Source organism: Oncorhynchus kisutch, linkage group LG30, assembly GCF_002021735.2.
Source record: "Oncorhynchus kisutch isolate 150728-3 linkage group LG30, Okis_V2, whole genome shotgun sequence".
Classification (NCBI taxonomy): Eukaryota; Metazoa; Chordata; class Actinopteri; order Salmoniformes; family Salmonidae; genus Oncorhynchus; species Oncorhynchus kisutch.
Genome location: NC_034203.2, coordinates 17,784,890 through 17,800,887, shown reverse-complemented (window position 1 = coordinate 17,800,887; position 15,998 = coordinate 17,784,890). Strand labels below are relative to the sequence as shown.

At 41.4% G+C, this 15,998-nt stretch overlaps 1 protein-coding gene across 6 annotated transcripts in view; it reads right to left on the bottom strand.

The window, feature by feature from the left end:
* Positions 1-232: 232 nt before the first annotated feature.
* Positions 233-15,998, bottom strand: part of LOC109874980 (vasoactive intestinal polypeptide receptor 2) — a 31,640-nt gene continuing 15,874 nt past the window's right edge. For 3 of the 6 annotated variants that reach the window (XM_031810597.1, XM_020467073.2, XM_020467074.2), the window contains 10 exons: positions 15,112-15,203; positions 9,879-9,976; positions 9,558-9,687; positions 8,107-8,257; positions 7,931-7,991; positions 6,577-6,646; positions 5,988-6,079; positions 4,513-4,639; positions 4,339-4,380; positions 233-3,193 (listed from right to left, as the gene is read on the bottom strand). In XM_031810597.1, coding sequence (XP_031666457.1) covers positions 3,020-3,193; positions 4,339-4,380; positions 4,513-4,639; positions 5,988-6,079; positions 6,577-6,646; positions 7,931-7,991; positions 8,107-8,257; positions 9,558-9,687; positions 9,879-9,976; positions 15,112-15,203 — 1,037 coding nt within the window. In that variant the 3' untranslated portion in view covers positions 233-3,019. The remainder of the gene's footprint in view (positions 3,194-4,338; positions 4,381-4,512; positions 4,640-5,987; positions 6,080-6,576; positions 6,647-7,930; positions 7,992-8,106; positions 8,258-9,557; positions 9,688-9,878; positions 9,977-15,111; positions 15,204-15,998) is intronic. The other 3 variants (XR_002252767.2, XR_004206406.1, XM_020467072.2) reach the window with 2 other exon arrangements.

The window sequence follows — 15,998 nt, the reverse complement described above, 5'->3', positions numbered from 1 at the left end:
GTAACAGCAAAACATAGGCTGTAACAAATATCCTCGTAGTGGGATCTCCTTGATTGTATTAGCTTTCCTCTAACATTTATTCTCTCTCCATTTGGGTTGTTTACCACGCAACAAGCCCTTTAGCGATTCTTCTACCTATTAATAGTCATTGGTATTAGCATCGGAAACGACCTTGGTGGTGCCCTTCAAAATGAGTTCATGGGCCAAGCCTCATCAATGACGAGATGAGTCATAAAAGGTGCTGAATTGTTTACTCATCATGATCTCATGACATACATGTACCCAGACATTAAAACAAAGCATCATTCAATAGCATGTTGCTAATATATAAAAATGTTTGTTATGCAACCTTATAAAATGGCTCCCTGTGGTGGGAGGGTATAGCCGTGAGAATGCAGCTAATGGAAAGAGGCTAACATTTTGTTCTCATGAGGACATACAGCCTTGTAGCCTAGTCCCAAATCTGTTTGTGCTCTTGCCAACTCCATGGCTGTCTATGTTAAACCAACGACAATGCGTATGGCACTTAGCCTGACAATGAGTGACAAGTTGTTGACATGAAAACACAAACAGACAAACATTCAGGCTAATCAAGACAAGGATACATCACTAATGTTCATCAAAGCTATGGCATTTAATATACACATAGGATGCGCCCTAAATTATACCCTATTCCTATTTTGTGCACTACTTTTGAACAGAGCTGGTCAAACCTGTTGCACTATGTAGGGAATAGTGTGCCATTTGGGAAGCAGACATAGCAATAGGATGTGGAATAAATAATTACGATTAAATAGCAAATATTAGGCACTTAACATTTTGATTGACTACTGTACATCAATGACAAACATGCCCAAAAAAAACACACAATCCTGGCAGTATTTTACATGGCAAATACATGAGGTCGTCTGAAATCTCTTAGGTGATCAGGGAATAACCTTACAGTAGATATAACCTTTGGGAATCATTTTTTACTAAACACAAAAGATTTCAATGTTGGAGCCAAGGTTTTGTTCTTATGTGACCTCAAGTCTAAACATTGTCACCTTCTCAGTGAAAACACCAAGCTAATCAGCATTCATTTCCTGTTTTTCTTTCATATCTACACCAAGCACCTGAAATCACGGTCTGGTACGCCGGGTGGATGGGTGTATAGCATCCCAGACTGGAGCATTTAAGTTATCTACCACAGAACTCATACCTCGAGTTAACATTTACATGGACAACATAGCTGTATAACTTACATCAGAGAAGGCTTTGGTTGATTGCCTTGACGAATGAAAAAAAAAAACATAGCATACTGTAAAAGACAGAGGGAAATTACATTCACATGATGCAACACTTGATGCAACACTACACCACAATCATGTGGTATAACATTCATGGTCTTTGCAGAAAATAATTCTGAGTAATAACTCAGCAAACATGACATACCAGTACTTTGCAGTAGGTCAAGATACTCTTATGTACACAATGGTCGTTCACCTCCTCTAAGCCCTACTCTTACGGTTCTTAGACAACTGATGCAGAAAACCTGTGTTAACAAAAAAACTATCTTATTTTAAAATCCTTTCGATGGCAACCCAAAGCAACATGTAAAATGTACACATGTAGTATAACTAAAACACATCCTTGCCCTGACAATCCTAGTTTCATTGTAATCAAGTTTTGACAACATTGCATTGGATTTACTAGAACCACAGTCAGCTCGGCTAATATAGCATTAAAAAAATGAAGGAACTCAAACCTACTGTTGAGAGTTAGAATAGCAGAATACACAAGGTGCAATTTCGAAAATGTGGTTCTGCATCAGCAGTTTGTCTCTTACAGTCACTCAATTATCCCACGTCAGCTAAAGTTTTTTAGATTGGTAAACTAGTCGAGCCAGCGATCTAAACTTGTCGTAATCATGGTTGAATTACCGAACATGGGGGCCCCATTGATTTTGTTAGTCACTCTCACTCAGATATCCTATTAAAAACTGCAAACAATTCAGTCCACCCTATGACTAAACGTGTAGAATTGAAGGATATTACCTATGAACCTGAACAATTATCTCTGCCCCATAGCAAAAGGAGTAGAATTGCATGATAATTTTTTTTTAACTACAACATTATCTGAGGTGAAGAGAACATTTTACCGTTTTAAAGCAAATTTCTTGCAATTCTACACATTTTGCCATGATTTATGTCATGTTCATATGATATGAGTGAGAGTGACTTACAAAATCAAATGGGGGGAGGGGGAGGGGTAGGCTGGAGGACAGGGCCCTTCGGCACACTCCATGCCCAGTCTGTCATTTGGTGATGATTACTACAGGGTTTAGATTGCTGAGAAAGGTAGTCTACCCAGCTATCTAAAGAATTGAGCTGACATAGCTGGGCTAATTGAGTGACTGTCAGTGACTGACATGACAAGTGGCAAACTGCAATGCATGACCGTATTTCTAAATTGCAACTTGTGTATTCTACTTTGTAACTCTCAACAGTAAGTTGAAACCCCGACTGAGTTCCTTCGTTTTTTTCCTTTTTGGGTTGGGGACACCTTAGTGGCCGTGGAACCGTGGGCGTATAGGCAGAGGCATCTCTGGTCGTTAACCACAGAGTGAAATCCATTTTACTACAGGGAGAGGGAGAGAGAGATAAAGATTTAAGAGCCATGCAGAGCACTTCTCCTTGGCATCCAGTAATGAAAATGTTTACTTAAACCAATTATTACAAATATTGACATTAACGCAGCATAGCCCAATTGATTCATATTTGTTCAAAAATACCCTGTTACGCCACCTGCCATAAAAAATAAATAAATTCAAACCCTGTACCGGGGTCCAGGTTTTAGTGACAAACTCATTAGAAGATCCTAGAGTGCCATTATGCCAATTGTTCTGCCAATACCGTGGTCCAAGCTAACTTTTTAGTGCCCACAACTGTAGGCTGCGTGTGCTGTAGTGTGTATTTAGGCCAATACCAGAGTTCCAGAGCGTTTTAATGGAGACCGATCCCTCTTTTACACGCAGCCCTCACACCACAGTGGTCTCTGACTGCAGGAAGGACTGAGCACGAGAATTACGTTGGAACTGAGCCATGTTCTCTGAGCCGTTTCTGGAGGCGTAGGTGTTGTGCTGGGTGTAGTTTCTGGCCATATGGCAGTTGAGGCATATACTCCGCCATTTTCTCTTGAGTTCCCCTTGAACCTGAAGTAGCAAGGTAAATCTTTTAGCACAGAGGGAAAACTAGCCCACATCTGTCACTACTTTAAATGGTATAAATGTTCTTATAAAATGCCGTACTCATCGTTTTACTACAATGAAAACAAAGCAGACAACAATTAAAATTAACATTTGTAGTAACTGCTAACAAAATACCTTTAAACATTATATATATATATATATCTCTCATAATTTACATTTTTACATTTATCACTGTCAAGGGGGGGGGAGTGTTGAGGAGGGGGTGCTGTGGGATTATTTAAGATATTGTTAAAAGAGGTAGGTTTTCAGTTTTTGAAAGATGGGCAGGGACTCTTCTGTCCTAGCTTCAGGGGGGAAACTGGTTCCCCCATTAGGATGCCAGGTCAGGCAAAAGCTTGGACTGGGCTGAGCTGAGCGGGAGCTGCCCTCCCGTAGGGGTGGAAGGGCTAAGAGACCAGAGGTGGCAGAACGGAGTACTCAGGTTGGGATGTAGGGTTTGAGCAGAGCCTGAAGGTAGGGAGGTGCAGTTCCTCTTGCTGCTCCGTAGGAAAGTACCATGGCCTTCCAGTGGAGTGTGAGGAGGAGCGGGGTGACATGGGAGAACTTGGATAGCTTGAAAACAGGCAGGCTGCACCATTCTGGATAAGTTTCAGGGGTTTGATGGCACAAGCGGGGAGCCCAGCCAACAGCAAGTTGCAGTAGTCCAGACGGGAGATGACAAGTGCCTGGATTAGGACCTGCGCCGCTTCCTGTGTGAAGTAGGGTCGTATTGTAGAGCATCAACCTGCAGGAGCGGGTCACTGCTTTGATGTTTGCAGAGAACCACAGGGTGTAGTCCAGGGTCACAGCAACGTTCTTTGCACTATGGGGGGGGGGGGGGGTTGTCAACCGCGGAGTTGTCAACCGCGGAGCTACTCAGTCTTGTCGAGGTTGAGGTCAATTACAATGATGTACACAACAGCTTTTATAAAAGCCTGAACATTGCTTGTCATCTATCCTAATTTGTGCCAAGGAAGACTTTGTCAACACTGATTCAACACTAATCATTTAGGCTGTTGTGTGTCTTCTTAACTGGGCCATCAGTGCCCAAGGCAACCTATTCATTCCAGAATAAAATGCAATTAAGAGCAATCAAGGCGAGAGCTTACCTCACTGTTTAAGAAACAGTACAGGATGGCAACCACCAGGCCCTGTCAACAGAACAGCAACAGAAAATCTTCAAAATGAGAAACAACCAAAAACAATCCAAAACAAAAATGCCCCAAATATAGCCAAAATATATTGTGATATTGTGATAAATATCCAAAAAGGATCCGTTTTACCTGAAAGGATCCGATAGCAAGGTCAAAGAAGATTTTATAATTTTCCATGGATTCATTGAGAGACACAAAGACAACGTAATGGATGCCAAACAGGGGGATCAGCAGGAGAGTGGATTTGGCCAACCTCCTGAAACCAGACACACAATATTACAGAGACACTCTATAGAGGGGACCTAGAGACTACACTGTTATACAATCACATACACCGAGTATAGCCAACATTGGGAACACCTTCCTAATATTGAGTTGCACCACCCCTTTTGCCCTCAGAACAGCCTCAATTAGTTGTGTCATGGACTCTACAAGGCGTCGAAAGCATTCCACAGGGATGCTGGCCAATGTGAACTCCAATGCTTCCCACAGTTGTGTCAAGTTGGCTGGATGTCCTTTGAGTGGTGGACCAGTCTTGATACACACGGGAATCTGTTGAAAAACTCAGCAGCGTTGCAGTTCTTGATGCAAACCGGTGTGCCTGGCACCTACTTCCATACCCTGTTCAAAGGCACTTAAATATTTTTGTCTTACCCATTCACCCTCTGAATGGCACATATACAAAATCCTTGTCTAAATTGTCTCAAGCCTTAAAAATCCTTCTTTAACCTGTCTCCTCCCCTTCATCTACACTGATTGAAGTGGATTTAACAAGTGACATCAATAAGGGATCATAGCTTTCACCTGGATTCACCTGGTCAGTCGGTCTTGGAAAGTGCATGTTTTGTATAGTCAGTGTATATTTTAATAATAATTGTTGTTAATACGTCCACAAAACGTTGGTGTTTAACCATTAAATGATAGGGAGCATGAGGCAGGGATGGGCAACTTGGGGGTGGGGGCCACAAAAAAATCTAAACTAATTATGAGGGGCCACAGTGGCTCGTGGGTCTATGTACGCACATCCATACCCACACATGCAGTCAGAGCCTTTTGAGGGCCCCGTGTTGTTTGCGGTGCTGTGAGAGTAACCCATAGTGCACTACTTTTGACCGGAGCTCTATGGGCACTAAAAGTTGTGCACTATGAAGGGAATGGGGTGCCATTTCAGACACATCCTAAATCGTGAAGGGGCCCTGACTGCTAAGTGCCAACCAAGGTGGACTTTCCTGTAGCAGTAGACAGCAGCTCATCCAGTCTTTGCGTCGCCAGCCGCTTCTCAGCCCTTAAATCCGCTCAGACAAGATGGGAAAATTTCTCCCTGAAGGCAAATACGTGCTGTGCTGACCACCTCTACAGCTTAGCCGAATCTAGTGTCACTCTACAGTGTACAATTTGCACAATAGAACAATAGGCTACATATCTATGTCTTTTGCTTGAGAAGTCAACTAAAATACCATATGTCAGAGTGACAAACAAAGGCATGCTGAAACTTCATTTCTCCGTTCAGGAATGTTGACACTGAGTATTCATGGTCTGTTGCCTGAGTGCAGTAACACATAGGTCTCCCTGTTTTGTGACTGACTGAGCACAACAACACATACCTGTATTGTGACTGGTCGTTGCCACCCACATCAGGACACCTCAGCTTCTGAACCAGAATCCTTATAATACTGATGAACAGGAGGAAGTTCACCTGGAAACCCAGTCAACATATATTGACATACAGTTTGTTTTATTTATTTAGTGAAATTTGGTTACTGCAGTTCTTTTTAAGGGCAGTTAACTCAGCTATAACCAGCGTTGGTATACATTGAGGGATGTGTTATGGAATCAGATAAGACGACAGTACTTAGTTCCATATAAATCGTCCCATATAAATCACCTGTTGTAAAATACAATGACAGTTTGATAAAGCTAGTTCAACCTTGAATTACATCCAAGCCAGCATCAATTCACACGCATGCAGAGTCTCTCGGTTTAACATGCTCTTGCCGTTACAGTGCTATCAGCTCCCCAGTATGCGCTGGCAACCTAACATGACAGATCGGAATATTCTCTGTGTGGCATTTACTTATCTCCTGGACACATTCTGTTTAGTTAATGCTTGGGATGTAGCAGGGGTTTGATCCTGCATGTGGTAAAGGATATTAAAACAGCAGCAACCGAGAAGGATAAATGATATATACCCACCATGATGGAGAAGCCTATGGGTACATTGATCACCCACTTGGGGATTGGGTTATCATTCTGTTCCCAGCATCTGAAGGAATAGGAAATGATACCCATACAAAGATGTTAGTCAACACGTGCCATGCATCCCTGGCCATACTAACCTAAGCACAGCACTCCCAGGTTCCTGCATTTCTAAGGAGTTCTTCCTAGCCACCGTGCTTCTACATCTGCATTGCTTGCCGTTTGGGGTTTTAGGCTGGGTTTCTGTATAGCACTTTGTGACATCGGCTGATTTAAAAAGGGCTTTATAAATACATTTGATTGATTGATTGATTGAGCACTTTGAACTGGTTTAAACTGATTTGAGAAATAAATTTAAATGACAAAAGGTTGCCAATGCTTCATTAACTTTATAATCAAATTCTTTCATGCAATCCAAGACAAACAGCACATCTACATTAAGTCTGGCAACAGGCACAGATTGGGTTCAACCAGTGCCCAAACACCTGCCTTTTTCCCCTCTTATGAAAAAGTGCCCACGCAGCTCATCGATCATTTACATGTTATTATTAAAAATATATAAAACATTTTTAAAAAAAATATATATATATATATAAATAATATTCCCTATTTTACCCCACATTTGATCATAATATACAATTGGTAGTTACGACCTTATCCAAATGCTGCAACTCCCAACGGGCTAGAAAGAGATGAAGGTCGAGACGTGAAACATGACCCGCCAAGCTGCACTGCTTCTTAACACACTGCTCACTTAACCCTGAAGACAGCCGCACCAATGTGTCAGAGGAAACACTGTTCGACTGACCAAAGTCAGCTTGCAGGCACCCGGCCCGCCCGTAACAAATTGCGCATAAAATTAGGTCATTTCATAAACTCTTGAATCTCATAAAATACACCCCCTCCCCGAAGACCACACTCATCTGACTTGCATGCAGTAGCCACCGGCGGGGAGACATTGCCCCGTTCTTTGCCCTTAACAGTGAATGAGACTCATGACAGATCCAACTTCAATAGTAGCCTCCTACCAGGAAAGAATGGGGCAATTTGACTGATTGTTAGTAAGAGGCAGATGTCAGCAGCAGAACACACTCAAATCAAGTGAATTTCCCCCCCCCCCCCCGACAGCATTGCTAACTAGCTAGCATATTTAGCCTACATCGTCATTCGCTCTCTGGTTGTCCCTAGGCCTAGGAGTCACTGGTTTGCTTACAATGTTTGATGAGTGAGTGCGTTGTACCAGAAAATATTAGACCGAAATATCTGTGCACGGCCCTGTCTGGCAATCACACATGAAAAGAATCCACTACCCTACCAACCATGTACATTTATGCTTTCCAAGGTGACTTACCCAGTATCCTCAAAATAAACCCTTGTTATAGCCCATGCAGAAACAAACACGGTTGGGAATCCTGAAATACAGATGGAGAATTCACTGAATACAATCTCAAAGCATAAAGGGATTGGATGTACTGTATGTTCCTCACTGTTTTTGATACATTGGATATATATTAATGACTAGCTTACCCCAGCCGATGAGAAGATAAACAATGAAGTGTCTATTTTCAGAGAAGATGACAATCAGGAGCGTATGGAGGTAGAGGCCCTCGACCAGCAACCAGAAGAAGTTGGCCATGATAAAGTATTGAAAAATCACCAGGCTCGCCTTGCATCCAATCTGGAACAACATTGTAGTACATCACTTGTGCTGCTATACAAAGAGAAACTACAGGACACTCAACACAAATAACCAAAGTGTATCTATATGGAAACTGAATTCCTTGTCCTTATTCTGATAGAGTGGTTACCAGATCTTTGTCTAAAATATACTTACAATCGGAGTGAACTGAAGGAGCAAGAATCAAAATGTGTCCAGCGGAAAATGAATTCCGTACCTCAATTTCAAAGAAGTGAAAGAAACATGTTTCATAGCAAATCTATACAAATACAGTTGAAGTCAGAAGTTTACATACACCTTAGCCAAATACATTTAAACTCCGTTTCACAATTCCTGACATTTAATCCTATTAACAATTCCCTGTCTTAGGATCACCACTATATTTTAAGAATGTGAAATGTCAGAATAATAGTAGAGAGAATTATTTATTTCAGCTTTGATTTCTTTCATCACATTCCCAGTGGGTCAGAAGTTTACATACACTCAATTAGTATTTGGTAGCATTGCCATTAAATTGTTTAACTCGTGTCAAACGTTTCAGGTAGCCTTCCACAAGCTTCCCACAATAAGTTGGGTGAATTTTGGCCCATTCCTCCTGACAGAGCTGGTGTAACTGAGTCATGTTTGTAGGCCTCCTTGTTCGCACACACTTTTTCAGTTCTGCCCACAACTTTTCTATAGGATTGAGGTCAGGGCTTTGTGATGGCCACTCCAATACCTTGACTTTGCATACTATTGTTTGTACAAATGAATGTGGAACCTTCAGGCATTTGGAAATTGCTCCCAAGGATGAACCAGATTTGTGGAGGTCCACAATTTTTTTTCTGAGGTCTTGGCTGATTACTTTTGATTTTCCCATGATGTCAAGTAAAGAGGCACTGAGTTTGAAGGTAGGCCTTGAAATATATCCACAGGTACAACTCCAATTGACTCAAATTATGTAAATTAGCCTATCAGAAGCATCTAAAGCCATAATTTATGTACGGGATTACTTTCCGCCTGGATTACTTTCCGCCTGGAATTGTGATACTGTGAATTATAAGTGAAATAATCTGTCTGTAAACAATTGTTGGAAAAAGTACTTGAGTCATGCACAAAGTAGATGTCCTAACCAACTTGCCAAAACAATAGTTTGTTAACAAGAAATTTGTGGAGTGGTTGAAAAATGAGTTTTAATGACACCTAAGTGCATTTAAACTTCCAACTTCAACTCTACATCTACACCAATACATATCAGTTGGAATTGTCAAATTATCTATAAGAACCAGAGGTATACAGGCTGATGAACAACCTGACTCACCAGTGAAGGCTGCTCAGAGCACTGATTGCGAGAGAAGAGGATGTCGTCCTTCACAAGGACTGCCACCGCTCTCAGGATGAAGGAAAAGAACAGGTTGAGGTGAATGTAGTTCCGCGTGCAGTGGAGTTTTCTATAGAGGGAGTGGAAGAAATGATTTATCAGAGGATCTCTGCTGTGTGACAATACCCTGCTGCTTCTCTCGACAGTGAGTGACTAAGACCGTTTCCCAAATAGCACCTTATTTCCTACAGTATATGATGCACTACATTTGACCACTATATAGGAAATAGGGTGTCTTTTGGGACTCATCCTAACTCTCACCTGAATAGACAGAGAATGGCGCTCCCGGTTGTGAGGGCGATCAAAGACAAACTGTGGCCCAGCGTATACAGAGTCTTCACCACCGTAAAGAAGACAAGCTATAGGCGAGAGAACATGCAGTACAGTCATTGGCAGTATCAAAGCTGTATATATAATGTATCTCAGATGGGCATTCACTTCAGCACCATAGAAGACGAGTCAGGAGAAAGAACATACAGGGCACAGGCCCAGCACATCGGTCACTTTCAGAATGGACTTTGATCCGAACACCAAATGACATATGTAAAATCACATAATTATCAGCAACATCACAACATGTTGATACTGAAAGACTGTAGGATCTTTAGAAACATCATTTTCAGAGTCACAAAAGTGTACTTCAGAGACGGTGTTTAAAAACATTGGGGAGAAAAACATGTACCGAGCATTACTGTCAGAAAGAGCCTTCCCCTGAAAGGAGCCATTGTAAGTATTGTAAGTAGTTTTCTGCCAATCATTCAACCCACTCAAAGAGTGATTCACAGATTCAAAGAGATTCAAATCTGTCAATACAATGACCTGCTCAAATTTGCCCTCTTATCTTGTTTCCCCAGGAAATTAGTCAATGGTTTGATTCCCCCCCCCCCCCCCCCTTTTACTACAGCCGCGTGAAAAACAAAGAGACTTCCTCTAAAACAATTTACCAAGGACCGTACCAACGCACCAATGCTCGCAGTCATTCCTTTGAGGCAGTGCCAAATTGACATTCTCTTAGTAAAACAGTCACTCTTTCTAAAAGCATTGAGTGAGCTCCTATCCTGTAGCAGTGACATCTCTTCTCCACCTGCACTTCACACTTTCCATTGCTCATTGTTCTACAAAACGTGGACGCACGCACACACTTCCTACAGAACGAATGTATCCCTGTAGACAGTTGTAAACAGTGAAAGGACAGATAGTCAATTTGAAGAAAAGGTCCATTTGTTTTGATGCTGCATCTCCTCTAAAATACTTAAGACAACTTTGCGTACACTTAATTGATTACATGAAATACACCTTCACGACCAAGTACGTGTCAAAACTGCAAGGTGTCTTCAGTACACTTTCCAAGCGTATTCAGATGGAACTGTTGAAAGTTATCTATGGGAAATGCCTAACACCTATCAACCAATAAGCATCCAGGATCCAAACTACCATTTTATTCTACATAATGATGCCTCAAATAAATAATTAGCCACAGCAAAACTGTGTTATGAATTTTGTATAATTGGTAGGGATCATCATGTCAATAGGGCAATCAACATCTGTCCCGCTAATCTGCTCATCTGTATCACCAAAAATAGCCTTTGATCCTACAAATATTGTTATTTAAAATAGCTTTAAGGTATGAGAGGAACAAGTGAGAGTCCTAAATGTTTCCCCTTTGCCACTTCTGACTGCCACATGGACTGAATTGACTCTCCAGGGCGTCACGTTGTTCTTAGGAAATTGCCTTTAGAGGACACACAGCATGCCACTGATGTACTTTATATGATAGACAACCTAATATACTGTCACACTTACATAATTGCTTCAGTAAGAATGTCAATGAATCTATTCATGTATTATCGCGGAGATATCACACGTAATATATATTAAAGGTTACATTAGGTTTGAACATCACGCATCAATGAACATCATAACTCACCTTCAAATACAACTAGAAGAAAAGGTTATATACACCCAAAGTTGATGTTAAATAGCCTGGTGCCAGATCTGTCTGTGCTCTTGCCAACTCCATTGTTGTCATTGTCAAGCCAAACATAACAATGAGTGACAAGGAGTTGGCATGAAAACACAAACAGACTGGCACTCAGGCAAGAGGTTATATCCCAAAGAGCTTATTAGTAATGTCAGGGGGCATCGTTTGGTACTTCTTGCCCTTCCATCACCTTCAATAATTCCTTGCTTCACTACTAGTTGCAGCCCAAAATGTATTAACTACAGGTGTGAAACAAGTTATTGTTATTGAGGAAACGTGTTCCATTCTCTTCATACTGAGAAGATGAACTTTCCTTTCCGAAAGACTGGACTGACCTTAACACAGATGGACCGGTGGAAAGGCTACACAGCTAAAGGAAAACCTTTCAGTACATTTAATACTCCAGATTTTTTCAGATGGAGATAAGCACAGTGCCAATGGTGGCCGTGTGATCCAGACCAGAGGTGCATCTTGGATAACCTCCAACAGAAGAGAGATTCATGCCCCAATCTGAATAAAACAAGTGAATGTGAGGGAATCGTTGACAGCAATTTTACTTCAGTCAGTATGTCAAATGTGAATTACTGGTGTTGGGAGAAGGGTTGCAAGTAATCTGATTACAAAAAAGGAACTGTTCAGTTATGTTACCAGCAAAAAATTGTAATCTGTTTACAGATACTTTTGAAAAACAGATTATTTGTTAGATTTTATTTTTTTTACAGAAAAGATGTTTGTGAAAAAATACACTGCTCAAAAAAAATGAAGGGAACACTAAAATAACACATCCTAGATCTGAATGAATGAAATATTCTTATTAAATACTTTTTTCTTTACATAGTTGAATGTGCTGACAACAAAATCACACAAAAATGATCAATGGAAATCAAATGTATCAACCCATGGAGGTCTGGATTTGGAGTCACACTCAATTAAAGTGGAAAACCACACTTCAGGCTGATCCAACTTTGATGTAATGTCCTTAAAACAAGTCAAAATGAGGCTCAGTAGTGTGTGTGGCCTCCACGTGCCTGTATGACCTCCCTACAATGCCTGGGCATGCTCCTGATGAGCATGCCAACTCCTGGACAGTCTGTGGTGTCCCAGATGTGCTCAATTGGATTCAGGTCTGGGGAACAGGCGGGCCAGTCCATAGCATCAATGCCTTCCTCTTGCAGGAACTGCTGACACACTCCAGCCACATGAGGTCTAGCATTGTCTTGCATTAGGAGGAACCCAGGGCCAACCGCACCAGCATATGGTCTCACAGGGGGTCTGAGGATCTCATCTCGGTACCTACCGGCAGTCAGGCTACCTCTGGCGAGCACATGGAGGGCTGTGCGGCCCCCCAAAGAAATGCCACCCCACCGCCAAACCGGTCATGCTGGAGGATGTTGCAGGCAGCAGAACATTCTCCACGGCGTCTCCAGACTGTCACGTCTGTCACATGTGCTCAGTGTGAACCTGCTTTCATCTGTGAAGAGCATTTGCCAATCTTGGTGTTCTCTGGCAAATGCCAAACGTCCTGCACAGTGTTGGGCTGTAAGCACAACCCCCACCTGTGGACGTCGGGTCCTCATACCACCCTCATGGAGTCTGTTTCTGACCGTTTGAGCAGACAAATGCACATTTGTGGCCTGCCGGAGGTAATTTTGCAGGGCTCTGACAGTGCTCCTCCTGCTCCTCCTTGCACAAAGGCGGAGGTAGCGGTCCTGCTGCTGGGTTGTTGCCCTCCTACGGCCTCCTCCACGTCTCCTGATGTACTGGCCTGTATCCTGGTAGTGCCTACATGCTCTGGACATTACGCTGACAGACACAGCAAACCTTCTTGCCACAGCTCGCATTGATGTGCCATCCTGGATGTGCTGCACTACCTGAGCTATTGTCTATTTCATTTGCACAACAGTATGTGACATTTATTGTCAATCAGTGTTGCTTCCTAAGTGGACAGTTTGATTTCACAGAAGTGTGATTGACTTGGGGTTACATTGTGTTGTTTAAGTGTTCCCTTTACTTTTTTTAGCAGTGTACATTACGACACCTTCCTGTTTTCTCAATGACATTCAATTTAGCATGGAAAAAAAGCGCAAGTTTAAGTTTGTTCCACCTGAGGGAGTCTGACCACAAGTCAGAGACCACTATGATGACACACAAAATGTGTTTGATGGTTCCTTTTTGTCTTCTTCGAATGCCTCTTAAGGGGAAAGTAATCCAGAAGTAAATCAGATTAGGTTACTGATTACAATTTTGACACATAACTAGCAACTGCATTTACATTTACAAAGTAACCTACCCAACCCTGGTTGAGAGTATTATTTTAATTATCTCAGTTTAATTTTCCTTTTTCAGGTCTCATCTCTGATCAAATGCTGGGCAGTGGAATAGCTTTATGAATCAGTCTTCTTCATGTTTTCTTCTCCTAGTACATTGTTGCTACTTGCTTGGCCTCTTACTAACATCTGCTGTAGTGGGCCAACCAGGAGGACAGTAACTCGGAGTCTGCATCCAAAATGTCACCCAATTCACCACCAGTGTTTGGTAGGTTACCTGTCCAAAATTGTAATCAGCAACATAACTTTTGAATTATCCAAACTCAGTAATGTAAACAGATTACATTCAGTTACTTCTGGATTACTTTCCCCTTAAGAGGCATCAGAAGAAGACCAAAAGGATCCATCAAACGCATTTGGTGTGTCATCATAGTGGTCTCTGACTTGTGGTCAGACTCCCTCAGGTGAAACAAACTTAAACGTGCACATTTTTGCAATGCTGAATTGAACGTCAATGAGAAAACAGAAAGGTGTTTTGATTTTTTTTTAAAGACAATATTTTTGCTGATAACGTTATGGAATACAGTTACAGTTTTGTAATCAGATTACATGTAACTGATTACTTTTATTCACAGTTACTCCCCAACCCTGTTCTACCTCAGGGCTCTGGTCAAAAGCAGTGCACTATAGGGAATAGGGTGCCATTTGGGACACAGCATGGTACAATGTTTAGATTGAGGAGACAGCTGGGTGCCACAGTGAACAGGATGTTTTATATAGCCTTTAAGGCGCCTGTGTTTCATCTGTATTTCAAGTCATCAGGTGGAAGTGAGCACACAAACACACACTGCAGTACACCTTCCCTATCAAAACAGACCCAGGACAGAATTTCAATGCATTTAGCAAAGGGTTCTTAGCAAAGGGCTCTACTGCTAATTTTCATTATCAGCATGAGGGCCTTGACACTCAGAAATCAGACCAAACTAAATCTAATTTTATATAATATAAAACCATGGAAAAATCTCACACAAGAACATTGCCTTGTTTCTCTCTCTCTCTGAGGTCCAACGTATCAACACCTTCATTGCAATATCTAATATATGATAGAGTACTGTATTGTATTTCCAAATAAAGCTACTTTCAAGTCACATCGTGTCATTTCTTGGTCAAACTAAGTACAATGATACAACACCAGAGAGACAATAGAGGTAGAGATCTAGAACTTAAAGATCATCGCCCTGCTTACCTTATCATGCTTTTCTTCTGCCCCACACACACTGCTGATGTTGGGGAAAACATCAGACCATCCGTCCGCTGTACAGTTCTTGTTTATGTTTCCTGTGGATAGGAGAAAAACATTGTTTTAGCCAGCTAAATGTTTCTATTGCCTCTTCTCTAAAACCTTTAGAAATGCTTATCCAGACCCAATATTCCTTTCATAAATCAGAGTCCAAGAAGCATGCAGCATGTTTATTTGTTTGGAGATGCAGGGGTTTGATTTCTCTGGTGAGTTTGATGAAAGATTTCTCTTCAGCCAAGACTATCCTCTATTGTTGTCACAGATAGTAAGCCCAATCAAGCTGACTGAAATATTGGCTTCACACACAACCCCAAAGTGAAAGGCTGTGATCCCATTTTGAGCATGACAGATGATGGCTTCCATTAAAGTTTCATTCATCAGGCTCTTGTTTACAGTGTTCTCATATATTTTAAAGGCTGTTTGTATATCAATATCAAATTAATATATCATTTCTGGGTAACAAGGAAGTACCTTACTGTAATAGTTTTCCATTAAAATGGACAAAAATAGCTTTTTATCAAAAAACTATTTCTCAAGCAAGAATTTAGCTAGGACTGTCTGGGAGTGTATAGGGGAAAACTGAAAACTAGCCTTATTGCCAGAGAACTTTGGAAACTTCTTTGTTATTGGTCTATTAACCAGTTTACCACCTGTAATGGTCACCCGGCAAGCCAAAACCCATCTATGCAAACCTGCTGATTAGAAAGTCCTGTGTAGATTGTATTTTCAACCAGGAAATAACACTGATCCAATTTTTTCACACTGTTACTGTTAGTTTCATCAGCTGAAAAACTGAATTTTTACTGTACTGGGCCTTTAAAAGATATTCATAC